This window comes from Polyodon spathula, chromosome 5, assembly GCF_017654505.1.
Source record: "Polyodon spathula isolate WHYD16114869_AA chromosome 5, ASM1765450v1, whole genome shotgun sequence".
NCBI classification, from domain to species: domain Eukaryota; kingdom Metazoa; phylum Chordata; class Actinopteri; order Acipenseriformes; family Polyodontidae; genus Polyodon; species Polyodon spathula.
The window spans coordinates 16,501,641-16,519,784 of record NC_054538.1 but is presented as its reverse complement, the minus strand read 5'-3'; the positions used below and the strand labels follow the sequence as shown (position 1 = coordinate 16,519,784).

General features: G+C 38.5%; 1 protein-coding gene across 2 annotated transcripts; it reads right to left on the bottom strand.

Moving 5' to 3' along the window:
- Positions 1 to 1,134: 1,134 nt before the first annotated feature.
- LOC121315250 (protein FAM167A-like) lies at positions 1,135 to 11,417 on the bottom strand. 2 transcript variants are annotated; one of them, XM_041249293.1, is made up of 4 exons: positions 11,073 to 11,417; positions 6,408 to 6,565; positions 2,714 to 3,100; positions 1,135 to 1,555 (listed from the first exon to the last, which is right to left on the bottom strand). In XM_041249293.1, exons 3-4 carry the CDS (start codon positions 3,092 to 3,094, stop codon positions 1,292 to 1,294), a joined length of 645 nt encoding a protein of 214 aa, XP_041105227.1. In that variant the 5' UTR covers positions 3,095 to 3,100; positions 6,408 to 6,565; positions 11,073 to 11,417; the 3' UTR covers positions 1,135 to 1,291. The 2 variants fall into 2 exon arrangements, with proteins under 2 accessions (XP_041105227.1, XP_041105226.1); XM_041249292.1 differs by lacking the exons at positions 6,408 to 6,565; positions 11,073 to 11,417 and having other exon boundaries at positions 2,714 to 3,628.
- Positions 11,418 to 18,144: the final 6,727 nt, after the last annotated feature.

Genomic DNA, 18,144 nt, shown 5'->3' with positions numbered 1-18,144 from the left:
GTGGGTTTAAATGTTTTCTTATATTCAAAAACAGTTCCATTTACACGTTGGTCATTATTGAAATGTATGCTTGGTGGGAGGGGCTGTGGGTTTTGAGGGTTTTTGAATTGGAAAATGTTGAATATAACCCTCCTGATCCATGTGCAATGTGAAGGGCTTGGAGTGTCTTAGTTTTTTTTTTTTTTTTTTAATGATTCAGTGCATTTCCTAGATTTTTAAACCACATTAGAAGTTTAAAAAATATCCTGAAAAACACAGAAAAAAGGCCACCTATTATTTTACGCTACTATGGTAAATTATAATCCTTTGCTATCAAGGTAGTGTCATGATTTTGTGCTTTCCTGATACACCAAGTGACAGATTCTTGCAACAGATGTTAGAGTTTGTGCATCTACAGTATGTTTTATTTTTTTCTTTAGAAATATACATCTTACCTTATGTTGTACATGTAAGTTATGTTGTATATTTAAGTTATATTTGGCAATTATATATATATATATATATATATATATATATATATATATATATATATATATATATATATATATATATATATTACTTCAATTTGGCGCCGCAGCGTTTATTTTAAATTGATTAAAATGACCGCGGCCCTTAAATGAGGGCGGTGATTATACAATGGCGGCCTTTATTGGTGATTTACATGATTTAAGGCATTTTAGAAGCGGCATCGTGAGAGGCTCCGATACGCAGCACTATATATAGTCTTGTGTGTTTTTTGGGGCTTGAATACAGTACATTTACTGACAGTTAACGAGAGCCTATTAGGTGGGAGGTAAAAGGAGTACAGTACCAGCGAATCTGGAGTGCGTATTGGTGACTATGGGGCGGGACAAGAAGAGGAGAGTGAACAGTGATGCAGATGTTTTTCTTAACGAAAAATATTACCTCTGAAAATCGGTTTGATTTCTGTTAAAAATAAAATAAAATATATCCTACTTTTTTCTTACTGTAATTTACCTACTTGTTTGTAATTTCTCTGTAAGAGAAACTGAAACTAAATCTTCTCATAGATAGTAAGCAATTTGTACGTAATTGTACGGGCAGCTTTAAGTTCAAAGTAATACGGTGTGTATATATATATATATATATATATATATATATATATATATATATATATATATATATATATATATATATAAAACCAGCACAGCACATTTACATTGAGGACAACTGATGCAGATTTAAAACAAGAACTGTAATGAACCCTCCACAACACACATGGGGACAGTGTCGTGTACACAGAAGGGGTGGCTTGCTGACGCTGGGAAGGCTAACAAAGAGAAAAGCGACGTGAGTGGATGTTCATTTTGGTGACACCAATGAGCTTGAGTGGGGTGGAAAGGCTGAAGCCTGGCGTGAGGGGGAAGTCACAGAGCAGGTCTGACAGTTCGTCACGCTCCTCCAGCTCATAGGTGGCGTCGTTGAGCATCTTCCTGTGCAGGTGGCAGGTCTGCTCAATCTTCAGCTTATTGATGTCGCTACACAGACGCATCAGCTGCCGAGCCAACTGCTGGTCTTGAAGCCGCATTTCAGTCTACAAAAAATAAATAATAAATAAATCCATTACATGAATCCATGTGCTGGGTGAAATAGATCACCAGCTTGCTTTCCAGACATTGCAGTTTGGAATAAGTATCATGCCTTATTTCATAACAGTCAACTGAACTGTAGATTATGAGATTTTTAATTACAGCAGGTCTGAGAGCTGTATATTCATTGGCTCTGTTGAACTTTGTCCCTAACACAGCACACAATTAAAAAGTCAAAATGTGCCAAATCAGCACTATGATTTTTCAGTTTTTTGTTTGCTTTTATTCCTTTAAATAATTTGAAATATGTAAATCAATGTTATGATTTTCAATGTTTTTCTTTTTCTTTTTCTTTAAATCATACATGGTTATTACACTGCCGTTCATAAACGGTTATTGCACTGCATTCCTGCATTCCAAATTATTGACCCTTCTATGAACGGATAGTTTACAGTTCTATTACATTGAAAAGGTCTCTGCTTGCCAGTTTTAAGTCAATTCGCAAGTAGACTGGACCAAAATCGCGGTCACACTAGCTTCCCTGTACACAGTCACTTGATATTTGGAGGAATATTGCAGGAGTTATGTAACAAAACGCAATGGCTAATGCCTTCATCAGTTTCTTCTATTTTTACCCCTCATGAATTATTATGCAATATGAATTATCAAACCAATTGTAAGACTCTTTAAATTGTTAAACAATTTGTTTCTGTTTGTCTAATAGCAAATTCCAATCACATGGAGCAGAATATGTACTGTAAATAAATATTTACTAGCTTCCTTTCCCGCTACGGAAAATGGACTGCTGTGTTTTCAAGAGAGCTGATGTGTAATACAATAATTGGAATTTAGCCATTCAACTGAAAGCATTGCTAACTTCTATGAAAATAATGAATCCAACTTTGACTACGAAATACTAAAAAAAACACATTTTCAATGTCTTTTGAAAAAGTTTGTCATTCAATTTTTGTTTCTTTCAGTATTCTCAACAAATTCTGGTTTGAAATACACTATGCGTGACTGGATACTGAGAACTGGACAGCACACAGTATTTGCTTCATATCTGCAAATACTGTCTCTTATAAATGTATTACACTCCTTTGCCATTTCCTACCCCGTCTCATCTACTAATGACATCAGTGAATTTAATTCCTCTTTTTTACCAATTCTTTTCTGAGCCAGATTAGAGCTTCATCAATACTCCCAAAGCCCTTCAGGTTCCCTGTGCTTTGGCTCTCCTCCTTGACCACACTGCTGCTGAGGAGGTGTCGCTGAGACCGTCTGAAGGAGCCCACAGCACCCTCCCTGGCTCTCCACTCTTCTTTAGGAGCCTCATCCCCCAGTAGTTTGAGGTCCTTGGAGCTGTGTGCTTCCACCTGAGCCCTCCACTCCAGATACGAGGGCCTTTTGGTCTCCAGCCTCAGCTTTTGGGTCAGGGCCTTGAGGCTCCTTAGGTGATCATCGTGTTGGGCTACCTGGCTGGCCTGTCCACGTTCAATTGATTCTTCCACTTCGATTTGGGGCACTGGTGCGGTACAAGACATTGTATCCTTAGGAGAAAATGAGGGAAGACTGATGGCTGATGTATACTTGGTGTACACTGAACATATCAATTCCCGATTAACACATTTTAGCAAGACAGAGAATCCGAGAGCTTTTGTGTTCAGAAGCACTTTGGCCTGCAAACACTTAATTAATCCACCGAAAGGATAGAGATGGTGGTTACAGTGTTCCTCACAAAAAGATTTTCCTTGAGAAATATCTGGAAGATGACCAAAAGCAGAGTGGACAGACAATACACTTTTCAGAAAAAAGTAAACAGGCGCAGAACTCCACAGGACAAAATTAGTTAGATCAAGTAGTGATCAACTTGGCACTGCATTCCTCAGAATGACTTTAACAATGTTTCTTGGAAGATAATTCTCAGAGGAAGAGATTTAGCTTAAGTAGATGGGTCATAATCCTCAGGGTTCTCCTAATTAGCAAGATTCAGTTGACATTTAGTCAAATTTGTTCCAATTAGGAGTTTAATCCAGAATATTGTACACCCCACCCCTTTTTGTAATATTAGGAAGGTATGCATCTAAAAAAAAACAAAACAAAAAAATCAGTTTAGTATGAATTGTACAGTATGTCGTTACAGAAAAGCTAAGCAGTTACATTTAGAAGTCTCCATTCTCCATTGACAGACTTGCTGCGTTACTGTGATTACATTAATTTAAAGCTTAGTGGCTCAAAGCAAGCAAGCAGGTTTAAACTCAGTTTGGAACAGAGTGATTCACCCAGTCGTTCTGTCATTTGCAAGATAGATTCCCAAATTAGTTCTGGTAAAAATACAGCAGACATAGTTATAGCTTGGACAAATGTACTATTTAAAGTCGGTTTTACAACCAGCTCAAAGGGGGGTAAAGAATAACTGCCCTCAGAACTACTGTTCAAATTTGTCCCCACCTCTCTAGCCTCAGATCCAGTCGTTGCTGTCCCCACCTCTCCAGTCTCAGGGACAGCCACTGCTGTCCCCACCTCTCCAGTCTCAGGGGCAGGGATTAATATTTTTCACATTTGATTTGGCTTCAATAATTGATTTGGCTTTTAGAAATGTTTTACATAGTTGGTGTATGTCTCTCTCTTCTGTGCTATTTAGTATCTTAAGTTGTGTTTTCACCACTGCATTACGTGGCAGATGTGCTTGTTTGATTTTCCAGGATGCCTTCTGCAAAACAATGGAAATTCAAAGGCAAAAACCTCTTTAAAGTAATGTTAAGGTTTGGTTGCAAAAGTCCAGAAGGTTTGTAAATTGCAAGTTAAGGTAGCCACGTAACCTTAACTCCACGTTATTTATATGTTTCCTGTCATACTTGACATCATACATGACAACATCAATGACATCGGCAATGACATCACTAAACAAATGACAAATTCTCCCCGAAGACTTCCATGTATTACTGGAACTAATGTTAAACGAGCCATATTTATCTAAACGCTATCAGCAATATTCATACAAACAATATTTTCTGTACCTGGAATCTGCAACATTGGCTTTCTTGTATTAACTGCACTGTTTCACGTGGTAAAAGGAGTCACTGCATTTTCTGCAGTGTGTGTGTTTGCATTGTGATTGACCATTCTTTCAAACTTTACAGTTGACTATGAATGCTTGCTAACATACAGTTATGCTGGAAGCCAATTATGACATTAAAATGTTTAAGTATAATTGCTTATTTCTGCAATTCACCATTGTGAAGATTTAATGGTACTTAATAAAGTACATAAACAAGAGGTGGATTGTGATGCGTGGATGTTATGCTTACAAGAGACAATAAACACTGCTTCGTGTACCACAGCATACATGTACCAACAGTATACCACACAGTACTAACTGTAACATACATGTAGCGTTTGACATATTGCATATTTCATCACTACTTAACTCAACAGGAATTACACATTTCTGAGTACAAGGAATTCTGTCGTTCGTTAAAGCACTCATTGACAGCAAAGTCATAAGTGTCCGAGTAATGTTTTTCTCATACCGATTTAATTTTGTACTTTGCACCTTACGTATTTTGGAATGCATATGTTTTTTTTTTGTTAATCTACTTTATAAAATTAAAAAATGTTTACGGTTTGCGGTCAGTTTTCTGGGATACACCGCTCACAACACTGTATTTATTTATTTGTTTTATCTTTATCTTTCTGGTAAGAAACTATATCTGCGCAATAACTAGAAAAAGCATTCTATAATGCAGGCTGCATGGTTATTATTATTAATGGTTCACACAGTTATCACTGACTGGATACTTTGTTGTTTTCTTTCCAATTTAGTTCCTGAGAAAAACAGTCGTCACAGTTATTATTATTGAGCTGTACTTGCTGTTGTGTGTTACTGTTTTCTGTAAAACCTTGACATCCTGTCAGTTAAGAAAAGGCTTGAGGCAAAGCTTGTTCTAACATTGTTTTTATAAGCCGGCTAAAGACCCACGCTTACAAATTAATTACTTGTCTATTTAATGTGGTGTAAATACACCACAGGTGTAATTCAGCATATATATATATATATATAATATATATATATATATATAACATATATATATATATATATATATATATATATATATATATATATATATATATATATATATATATATATATATATATATATATATATATATATATATATAGTATATGGGATGAACATGGGATTTTCATGTTCAGATATTTACTCATAATTTAAATATTCGTTTGTATTCAAAAAGTAATAAAAGCCATTATATTGCTCAGAATGCAGGCAGACAGCATAGTAGTAGGGGCAGGGGTGTGTGGCCCCTGTGTCTGTGTGCCTTTATTTTACAGCAAGACGTTACAATATGTAATACTTTAAAGTAGAAAAATATCCCAGGAGTAAAGAATACGTTACCCCAGTGAATTAACTACAAAACAAAGATTGCCAAATAACAGTTCAAGTTAAACATTGTTTTGTTTATTCCCGAATTTATTTACTTTTTTTCATTCCTTGCCATTGCCGTTTCTTCACAGTAAACAGTGGCCATCGACACACTTTCAAAAAGTAATAACAGGAGGTTTACTTGTGCCTTTTTGTAGCTGAAGTGTAACCTTAAACACTTCAAATAAAACAAACGTGGAAATGGCGTTGTAAAATGAAGGGGAAAAAACTCAGTTTTGGTTCTTGTTTATTACATTCCACATAACAAAATAACGCAACAAAAAATATATAATATAGTCAGCACTCGGATGTACGGCACTCAGATACACGTCATTTATGTTTTACCATCCTTGTATAAAGAAATAAATCAATGTATATATATGTGTGTGTTTGTAACAGATGAAAGCACTTACCCGTCACATGCGATTTCAGACTCCGTCACCAGTTTCAAAAATAAATTGTAACACTTTCAATGTTACAATTTATTTGATTATCCATCACAGCCTGGGTTTATTTTTTCCCATGCCAAGTCTCTTATTGTGCATTTAAACCGCGATTCCTCCAGTTTGACCTGACGAAAAAGCAGCAAAAACAAAGCAAATGAGCTACAGTAATGCAGAACAGTTCATCATTAAACAGTTTTAGATACTGTGATATATTTTATTTATTTATTTTTTATCTGTGATCTTCACTTGCTTTTGTGCATTTTCATTTGCAAGTGAACTGTGACATTAGGGGCTTATCAAGCCCTATATTCTGCAATTTTGAATACTGACTTCGGATACTGTTTTAATTCTGGAAAATGTGTTGTAGTTTTTGGGGTTTTTTTTTAAATCTTTTTGGCCTTTTACGTTTTACTCAGTTCTGTGCATAGGTAACATTTTCATTTAATTTTGCTGTTGGGTCGTTAATGGGGAATTTTACATACTGCTACCAGATTTAAAAGAATGTACTACATTATAGTCAACATGTCATCTCTTTTGGCAAGTGATATTTTGAGAATCAAATTGTTCTGAATTAAAATACTCATTTAACCATCACTGAAGTGAAAAACATTTTATAGGGTTGGCTATGTGAGTGCTGACTGTATATACAATCTATATAAAAATCACCAAACAACATTTCCAGCAAGTTGGACACTGTTTAAATGAGGCACTTCAGAATTACGTGCTTGCCTTTTTTTTGTCCTGTGAGATTTTGAGTCTCTAAAGCAGGGTGATGCTTTTTTGCTTCCATAGAGATCACTATGTGTTAATTTTAGAACTGCAGTTACGTCCGAAACTCTCAAGAGCTCTGTGTTGATCCTGTCAGGGTTACATATATATATACACAATAGGATATATATATTATTATATATATATATATATATATATATATATATATATATATATAATCCCACATATCACACAGAAGTATATATACCAACATAGCCCAGCTAGACTATGCACAAACAAAATAATCTGGGTAGCTGACTTGAAAGATTCAATACAGCCTTAAAAAGAAAGAAAAAAAAGTCTTTCATTCAGTCTCACACCGATATAAATCTGTGATTTGCTTATTTAAGGTTTCAGAGCTCAGACATATCAAGCTGTGAATCTTTTAGACCTGAACTAGCAGTTTCCATGGTAACAGCGAAAATGTCAGCTTTCTGTTTATTTTCAAAAGCTTTGTGCTCCATTCACTAAATGCTACTGAAATGCAACTGCTAGTTGTAGTACTACATAATATAGTTCCACCAATTCACAAGCAAACATCTCAGCTAAAACACTGAATTATATAACTGCAAATGGCATGCTGATGTCATGTTGTGGCAGGGAAGAAAAACCCTGCACATAATTAGAGGGGGCGGGGCAAAGCCCTGCTTGTAAATGTATTGTAAATACGGTATTGTTTATTTTAAACTGATTTATGCATTTTATCTTTATTTAAAAACAATGTATTATGATTTAAAAGGAAATGTATTTTGTGTTTTGTGTTTTTTAAAACGAGTATATTTTGTAATTGTTTTGGTTCAAATGTGGTCTGGCAGAGGCAGTGTTAGCAGCTCATCAAATTAAAAAAAACTAAAACAATTGCTACGCGTGCAGGAAGGATGGTGTTTGCTTTGAATGTCAGGAGATTTTGGTGTTCGTGACCTGTTTTTGTTTAAACCTTCTATTTTGGCTCTGTGAGCTGTGTTTTTATTAAAATATGTATTTTGTTTCAATAAAAACGGCGCATAAGAGCGCTTTCACCCGTACTACCTGTCTGTGTGTCTCTGTCAGCTTTCTGGTCTGGGAACGCCATCACTAAGTTACTAAAATGCAGGTGACACTGCATTCGGTATTAGTGGTCTGCCTTTTCAAAACCCTCATCCTAAAATGTGAAATGTGGCAACAGGATTACAATACAAACCTCAAAGTCATAGAAGTTACTAGTAATACCTAAAAGAAAAAAAAAAAAAAAAACATAATCTACAGTCTAATGCTAAGAGGGAAGATACATCATATTTCTTAATCATGGCAGAACTGGCTGGGATTGGCAGCACAGATCTGGCTGGGATTGGGAGTAGCACAGATCTTTTGATAAGTACAGTACTCAAGTACTAAATATACAAACCTAGTTCAGCCCCAAGATAAACCTAGACGGAATCTAAGTCGCCCCACAAGCAAACCACAACTCAGGAAAATTGAAACAGAGAACTCCCTTCACCTGTGTGCTGATTGATTGCTGCATGTCTCTCACAAGCCTCCATGTTTTTGTTGCATGGGCATTTTTTGTTTAAAATTAACTTTTGAAAGAGAAACAGCTGCATTGTAGATGTTTAGAATTACTATACAATATGTATAGGTTGTTCAAAACTACAAAAACAGTGTTGATTGTAGTTTAATAACAACAATAATAACTAGAAGTTGAAAGCAACTTTATGGCTTCCAAGGAGTTATTGTGAAATTTAAGCATTTTGATTGGTTGCCATTCAGTACTCTGTGAAGTTTCAAGAGTTTTTGTTCAAAGATGTTCATTTTATACGCAATATATGCAACTAGAGTAATGTAAAAATTTGATTAACCCACGGCAGCCATGTTTTTTTACTGTTCAACTTAATTTAGGCAAACTTTAAAGAAAACCATACTTGGATCATGTACGCCAGGTTTTGCTTCGATCAGATTAGCAGTTCTGCAGAAGACATTTGTGTGTTAATTAGGTTATTCAACATTGCCGCCATACCACTGAACCAATCAGCTTCATTTCGAGCACAGTGCATCTTGGACAATCCCTAACCATGTATATCAAGTTTCAGAACTCTGAGAAAAGTGGTTTTCGACAAGATGTTTGTAAATTGTCCAAATTTGTCGTAAAATCCAATATGGCTTCCAGACCATGTGACCAATCGTATTCATTCAGTTGTGGACATTAGTTCCCATTGGTATCTATAACTGTAACATTTCAAGACTTTTTCGTGCAACGGTTTTCATTTTATGCAACTTTTAAGGTTTTGTTGGTGGAAAGGAAAATAATAAGGCTCTCAAAAACAACAACAGGCTTCCCAGCCATGGGCTTGGAAGCTTAATAATAATAATAATAATAATAATAATAATAATAATAATAATAATAATAATAATAATAATACATGTGTGTGTATTATTATTATTGGGGAACCATAAATATATCATTTTAATTGTAGGCTTTATGTATACATTTTTACAATTTTATGTAAACTGCATTAATGGCAATTAATTTTACAATCTCCTTTTTTACTGTATGTTTGAATATAAATGTATGTATTTATCTTATAACATGTTTTCTGTTTTAATAATGTGGGTCTGCACAGCTGTACAATTATGTCTTCAACTACAATACAATGGATGGTCGTGTAAGCTTAGCAAATGTATGTTTTCTTTATATAGTTCCTTTATTTATTGTATTTAAAATTAGTTTAGTTTAATTTGTGCATTTTATTATGCACAAAGCAAAATAACTAACATTTATTTATTTTATTTTTAATAAGATACGTTATTTGAATGTTTCCTGGAAATATTAACGTTTCCTGCAATTGTATATGTAGGTCTGCATATTAACGTTCTTTCAATATTGTCTTCTAATTTTGATATTGATAACTGAGAGGTGAAAATGTGTTTGAGGTGACTGATAATATCAATACACAATGTCACACTCGATACACGAATAATGTAATGTTGATAAAACGTTGATAATGCTATTTTATTCAAGGATTTGAAGATGTAATCCGCTTCTCAGCACATCTCTCCCTAGAGACTTGTATGCTACTGTACAAACAATTAAAAAATTGACAATACAGGCTAGTATTACAAAGTAAGCCAACACTTTATACTTATATGTATTTGCCTTACTTGCTAACATCCTTTCGCAACCACTTCTAAAACCCGAACTACTGAAATTAGTATTGTTTGAATAATGACTAATAGGGGGTGCAGTTTCTGTCCCCTCTGAAGCTATGATTTTGCAGAATTAGGTTGTTCCAAATATGAAGAATCTAGTTATGGTTATATTTGCAACATAGGTTATAAAAATAAAAAGTCTGAAAAAAAACAACCAAAAAAAAACAACCAAAAAAAAAAAAGACACTTTAAATAATTGAGATGTAATTGAGATTTGGGCTCCAAAGCTTGATACAATTACAATACAGTAAATGAACCCATGGTCTGCACCTCATTTCCTTCTTTTTTTAAGTGAATGAAGAGCAGAACGTTGAATTCTCTTTCACTCAATCATTACCAATAACCTGAATAGAAACCAGAATACACAGAGACCATTATTCAATTCTGACCATATGAAATGGCCGGCGAGACTTTATGCAAAATACAGTCTTTTCAGTACTTGTATAAGATAACTAGGCTAAACAGCTTCACGCTTTTCAATGTTAATTAATACGGTATGCAAGGAAATATCAGAAGCGTAATGTAACTAACTGTTTTTTAAAATATGGTACTGTATTTGTTTGTTTGTTTTTTAATTATTTAAAAAATCTCAAAACCTTACATTCCGAATCATAGCCCGTGTTTATGTTTCTTCCATCGGTGCCTATTCTGAAATCATGCAAACAGCAGGAACTCACTCACCTTTTTTCTCAGTGGAAGTGATGCGATTCGACTTCTCGTTTGGTTTGGTTTTAACAACGACAACAATACTTGCGATATCTGGAAATTGCAGGTACTCTCCCGGCTGCATAGCACTCCACTTTCGCTTAGCTTTTGAACTCTCACTATCGCCAGACTGATAAGCACATGGGGTTATTTCTGCGTCAGGTCTCGGTTGCCTGGAGACAACGCAGACTTTCAGGACTAGACCGCTTCTTTCACACTATGGCGATCTCTGTGCCCCACTAAGAGGACCCGAATCTAGGCGATGCGTCCTAAAGCCCTCCAAGTTCATTTCATACACAAAACTGTATTAACGTGTACCCCTACTTGACTCGATTTCACCATAAACCGGGATATTGGATGACAAATCCAGGAACGTCTGCTTATTACAGAAGGCCATAGTACCACAGATAAAACGGGCGTAGCTAGGAATAGATTTTTACTGAGTCAACAATCTATTTTTTTTTGTCTAAAAATACTAAAAAACTGCATATCCTATAAATGTTAGGAAGGTGAAAGTTATCATCTTGTAAAGCCTGTAGACTATTAATGCAAACAGCAAAGCAATATTTAGCCAGTGACCCAAATAGGATGTTTGAAATTTCAACCCCCCATTTTTTAAAATACATTGTCTCCCAGCAAAACCACATCATAAAATTACTCTAATCACACTGTGAGAAATATGTGATATTAGAAAGGACAAGAAGAATAGAACTTATAAATATAAATAAGTATATGGGTTCATCCCTTCATTGAGAGACATGTGTTTGGTTCACTGATACTGAAGTTAATGCGAAGACTGGTGACACTGATGCTACACATGGAACTGATAAGATTGGTGCTGCCAGTGCTGGATGGTAAGACTGGTGCTGCTACTGTGGGGACTGGTAAGAATGGAGATGCCTCAATGCATGCTACACCTGTACAAAAAAAGTATCTATTGCTTTATTACTAGCTCATGGAGATGGAGTGTCTTCATACTGTATATAAAAAATACTTTGCACTGGTTTATGTAAGCAATAAGGCACAACATTGTGTATATTGTAGCGTTGCATGGAAATGAAGCCAGCTCACACAGATTTTACAGGTTCTTGAATTCATGGGTTATTAAGCCAGGACTCCACAGCTCAGCAGCACAGTACTATTCAGACTGTGACAAATAATAAAATAAAATAAAGCCCAAAGCACACTGTTTTGGCCATGTGCTACAGCCAACTAAGTGCAGTCTGGTTGTTTTAGTCCTGCTTTTCTTTGGCTCGCCTTGGCTGTTTCTTCTGCTCCTCTCTGTCTCTCTGTTCTTCTTACTCCAGCAGCAACCTGTTTGTCTCAGCAGCCCACTACTGATCTCCAAGTCCAGACCACGCCCCCAGTGCACCAGCCACCAATCCCAAGCATGTATGGTTTCCCACTTTTGATCCCTTGATGGTTGCAACAGTTCATCCCTTGATTTGTGACAACAAAATTGCAACCGATGGCAGAGCAGGACTGTCAGGTGAGGGGGAGGCAGGTGTTGCTGTGCCAGGCTGCACAGGGTCTCGTCCTCAGTAGGGAACGAGACAATCCCGGTGGAGTAGCACAAGCAGCCCTTTGAGTGATAGTTGGATCCTGTAGACGACCTCCCTGATTTGGTCCAAGACCTGGCAAGGTCCTAGCCAGTGGTTGTCCCGCTTGGGGCACCGGCTCTGCTTCCATTGGAGGCTGTACACCCAGACCGCTGTGAAGAGCCTCCCTCGAGCCCTGGTGTCGTAGTTTTTCTTCTGCCAGCAACCTGCAGCCTACAACTGGTTCCTGGTGAAGCCGTGGGCCAACTCCAGGCAGTCCTGCAGCAGTCTGGTACACTCTGGCGAGGGAGGTTCAGCAAAGGGGTCCGGCGGCTGGCCAAACAACATCTCAGCAAGGGTGCAAACTTCTCCACCCAACATCTAGAGTGCAGGGGGGCAGGAGGTGGAGTCCTGTACTGTGGAGTGGCAGGCCAGGAGGACGATCATGCAGTTAAACCACTTGTTCAAGCCATTGCTCTGCATGTGAAGGGGGGTTGTCTGCATCTTGCTGATGTCCAGCCATCGGTACATCTCTGTGAACAATCTTGATTCGAAGTTCCGCCACTGGTCGCTGTGGAGCTCCTGAGGGATGCCAAATTGGCTGAAGAACCCCTCCAGCAATGGTTCAGCCACTGTCTCCACCTCCTGGTTAGTCCGTGCTTCTTGGGAACAATCACAACTGGCAACATCTCATGTCTCAAGCTCTGTGATTTTGTGTCTGTGTTTGTTTGGCTAAGCCCGGCGGCCCCTGCAGGTCCATTCGCAGGGGTGTGTTGGTTCCCCTGGTTGGGCCAAGGCGATGGCTGGGCCCTCCTGGAAGTGTGATGACCAGCCTACCAGTGGTCCCATGTGAACATGGCCCGGTGCAAAGCAACGAGTTCCGGGAGCCAGGTAGGAGAAGGCTGCTTGGCTTTGACCCCCTCTTCACTGGTCTGGTCCTGGTGCACTGTGAGGTCTGGGGTTGCTGAAGCCTCAGGTGTTTTCGGAGGTCCCCTGCACCTAGTGCCTCCATGAACTATAGTCTGGCTTGCTCTTCTTGTTCAGCGGGGGTGAACATGCTGTGCTCTACCTGTCCAGCTCTGAGGCCAATTTGGCCAAGCCCTCCTTTGAAGGGCGTAGGTGGTGCCAGAGCTTGAGCTTCAAGCCCTTAGGGTCTGGCATGTTCCTGTACCGGCGAGCGAGTTCCTTGCTCAGTGCCTTGTAGTCCCCCAAGTCCGTCAGGGAGAAAGTTCAGCAGAACCAGATGGGCATCATCTTTCAGTGCTGCAGTCAGCCTGTTGGTTTTCTTCCCCTCACTCCAACCACGTAGCTTGGCCAGCATCTCCAGATGCACAGCGAATGCCTCCCAGATGACAGACCCATCAAACGCCAGGATCTTCAAATTCCTAGGCCATGTGCTCATCCTGACCTCCCCCACAGTTTATTTGAAACCTCACAACAGCTCCCCTACCCTCCCACTGCTGCTGTGGGGCTCATCTCGGAGCCTGTCTCCTGATCTCCCATTACCGAGTAGCATGACAATCGTTCCCTCAGTACCCCATAGTCCCGGTAGTGTTCTGATCTTATCACACGGTGGCAAGGAAAGGCCTCCCCTATCAAGCTAGCAACTAATTGCAGAGCTTTCTCTGTCTCAGTCTACTTTTCCAGCTGCGCAACCAGCTCAAATTGTGTGATAAAAGCTTGCCAGTTGGCCTTACCATCATATTGTAACAGGACGATGTGGGCTTTGTTGTCACGGTTGCCGGTAATGGGTTTCCTGTCCGTCTTGGCTCCTGTTCCGCCTCCACTGCTGTTTACTTCTATCCTTGTATCTGGTTCCTCTTCCTCCTCATTACTGTCAATGGCAATGACTCATTGCCCCTCTGTTTTGGGGGCAATGTAACAGCTCCGGTATTATAGTTTCTCCCCCTCTGGCTTCTCGTCACTCTCTGCTGAATTCATCCACGCTGCCTCCACCCCACTGTGCAGACTGTCAACAGTTCTTCCTACTCCAGCAGTGGAGTAAGAAGAATGGTTGCAACTGCGTACGGCAAGCCAAGCTTCGAATTGGTGTCAGTTCTCCCGCCTCTGATGTCCCTGAACACCTGCTGCAATTGAACCTTTGACACTGGGTCACGGAACCTTCCTGAACGCGGTTACAGAAGACCCAAGGGCGTTATAATATACTCTAATATCACAACGCCATGAGTGTGTCAGGAGGCGTGGTGAAATTATAGCATATCATACACCCTGAAGTGCCTTATTGCGCTTATAAAATGGGTTAGCTAACTAAATTAAAAAAAAAAAAAAAATGTAAAAACATTTTTAATTAACAAAAAAGTCATTTTTATAAAATATCCTTCCACCTAAAACTGAGCAAAGAAAAAACTTGTTCTTTAAAACAAATAAAAAAAAAAAAAACATTTATTACAAATAAATGTGATTTATAGATGTTGAATTGAACATTGCCATGAAAGTGCATATTTTCTTTATTTGATTTGTTATACTTGTAATTCTTGGTTTGTTCATTACATTTTAAAGTAAAATATTATTGGCCATTTTCATCATGACACAGCACAAATGAGTCTGCCTTTAATCACGCAAAGACCCTTCTTTACAAGATCTACAATAGTATCAGGTGACAGTGGTGTTTGTTTTTGTTTATTGTCCTTTGTTATCAGTGGAAGTGACAGGGGGTATCCACGCCAGATTATTGCTACCGCTTCACAGACGTTTGCATTATGGAATACCCGGTCACTTATCAAACTGACTTTATGGTTTATGGCTGGACAACATGGAGAAGTACTGGACCTGTGTTAAGAAACAATTTAAAACAATGCAGGGCACAGCAGAAGATAACATTGTACCTGGACGAATTTATGTGGAGAGAAAGATACAGCAGGAGCAGTGTTGCCAACTCCTACTTGGTAAGTCACTAGACCTACTACTTGTCTCCAGATTGGCCAAATGCCGCTAGAGCAGAAAAAAGGAGGGTGGGTGATTAACAACTAATACTATATTAAAAAATTGCACAAAATATATTGTCATTGTACACACACAAACTGGTGCCTGTGTAATGTTATAGAAGTAACATTAAATATAATGTATTTATCTAACCTTTAATAATTTCTACAAGTGTGTCTGGAGGACTGCCTTTCTGAAGGGGGCTCCTCCTCTTCAGAATTTGACTCTCTGCATCCAGATGAGTAGGATGCCAGCATGCCAATGTGGTAAGCATGCTGCAGGGCAGGGTGCACTAGTAGGGTACCTTGCCAGCAGTTTGAGACCATATCGAATATGAAGAATTGAGTTCACAGTACACCATGAGAGACAATTTTTTAATTAATTTTTAATCACATTAAACTGACTGAAGACACACCCTGCACCTTCCTTGCTGTGTGGCACAGCAATAACAGTACGTGCCAGATTACACAGCTCTTTGAATGGATTCTCACCTGTAGCATCTTTGTAGGATTTTACTTCACACCAGAGTTTTTCAGTGTCATCAACATGTTCACACTGGATATAATGTATGTTGTGGCACTGAATCTCAATTTAGCTTATTTCCTCTGGTGATGCCACAAACATGTCTGCCAGCCCCGTTACTGGTTTCTTTGTATGTTGAAGCACTTCCACAGATAATGTAGACATTTGGTGTAAGATTTTGATATTGTCTGGTTAACGATTTCAGATTTCCTGTAACAATAGCACTATGAAGTTTATAGAGTGCCCTCGTATTCTCACTTCTGCTTCTTCCCTGATTGTCTTCTCAGCCTCATATCCAGGTTGTGGATGATGATCCAGATGTTGGTGGATGGCACCTGTGAGGAAATCAACCTGTGTCATAGAAAGTGTTACACTGCATCCAAGTGTTACAAGTCTGTCAATTAACTTTGTTGGATCAACGTTATTTCTCTGGGATGTTTTGTTGACTGCCTGTACCTCCGATGGTACATTTTTCACAAATATCAAAACGTCTGAATTGTGGATTACAAAGAAGTCGGTAGAGCTGGTCTGCCATGTAACAACGCTACTTCTCACACGCAACAGCAAACAGTGCTTTCAGTTCAAGCCACTGCCGTGAGAATTCTCCTTACAGCTGGCTCAACAGAAATCCACCTAGTCGAGCATGCCTGCAAGATCTCCTGTGGCTCTGCCCCAACGTTAATTGCAGCGATTACCTTCTTGTAGCTTGTACCTTCTTTTTTTTAATTTCACACTAAATTACCATATGACGGCGCCAACCTTGACCACAGAAATGTCATTCAGTTCATCTATAAGTAACCTGAATGGACCACCGCCAACATCTGACACTAGCTCACTGATGAAATGTGGTGCTAATGAGTTGTTAAAGATAGCCAAACACTTAGACACGTGTAGCCTCAGACAAGATGCATGGTAATCCTTAAATCAAGCTTTGGACAGCTCAGATAAATGGGTCTGCTTGGGCCTAAATTTAAAACCCAATCCAAACCCGACCCTACTGAACAAATCTGAACCCAATCCGTGCTTGAGACCTTTGAAATATTTATATAATTTCAAACATACGCTATTGAAACTAAGTACCTTCTGTGTAGAGTCTATTCCTGAGTTCCAGTTAAAACGTAAATAAATGAAGAAAAAACTGCTTCAGTTTCTCGAACAACTACATTCCCAGTTGTAGACGAGGTGAATGAATCAATATGCACCCTTATAGCATGTGAAAATGGTTTTGCATAATCAGTGCGCTTTGTCGTATTTGCATGTTTAGTCAGGTCTGACTTTTTTGCATTTAGTGAGGTTTTACAAAACTTGCAATAAGCTTTGTTGCAGTCCCAGGACACACTTCAGCCAGTTCTAAAAAGTATCCTTCTCAATTGTTTTTGGATGACTTTCTGCCATTTTCTTCAAAAACACAACCGTTTTGCTAGAAACTAACTTGCACAGTGCGAAAAGAAACACTAGGCCATCGCCCGCCTGCCACCCGAGGCGAGGTAGATGATTTGCCATGTCAATCATAAAGATTGTCACCTCTGAACTGTGAAGAAAGACGGCAGGGAGAATCTAGTGCATCTGCTGCCAAAGTGACAGTCCTTACAGCTGATAGGAACATCAGGGGAGCTTGCGGTTTGGGAGTATTGTAGTATGTGGGGGCTGGATTTAAATTTAAAGTATTATTTTATTTACAATTTTTTAAATTTTATTTATTTAGAATAGAAAGTTGCTACAATGTCACCAAATTTAATTCAGAGCAGCTAAATTAGCTACATGTCGCATTCTCATTTATAAAATCTTCGTCGTGTTTACAAATTAGCTAAATTGGCAACACTGGGCAGGAATTGTAGAGATGCTTTAAATGCTCTGCATCAGATCACACAGCCAAGCATGGGGTGGACTGGAGGCAGCAGGTGGGGCAGGCGATGCAAGCATCGAAGAAACGGACATGGACAATGTGCATAGCTTTCCTTCTAGCTATCGAGTGTAGTTGAATTCTGGAGCTCTTGTTTTGTTAATATGTCAAATGTTTGGGCTACTCAGGTCTGTCTATTAGG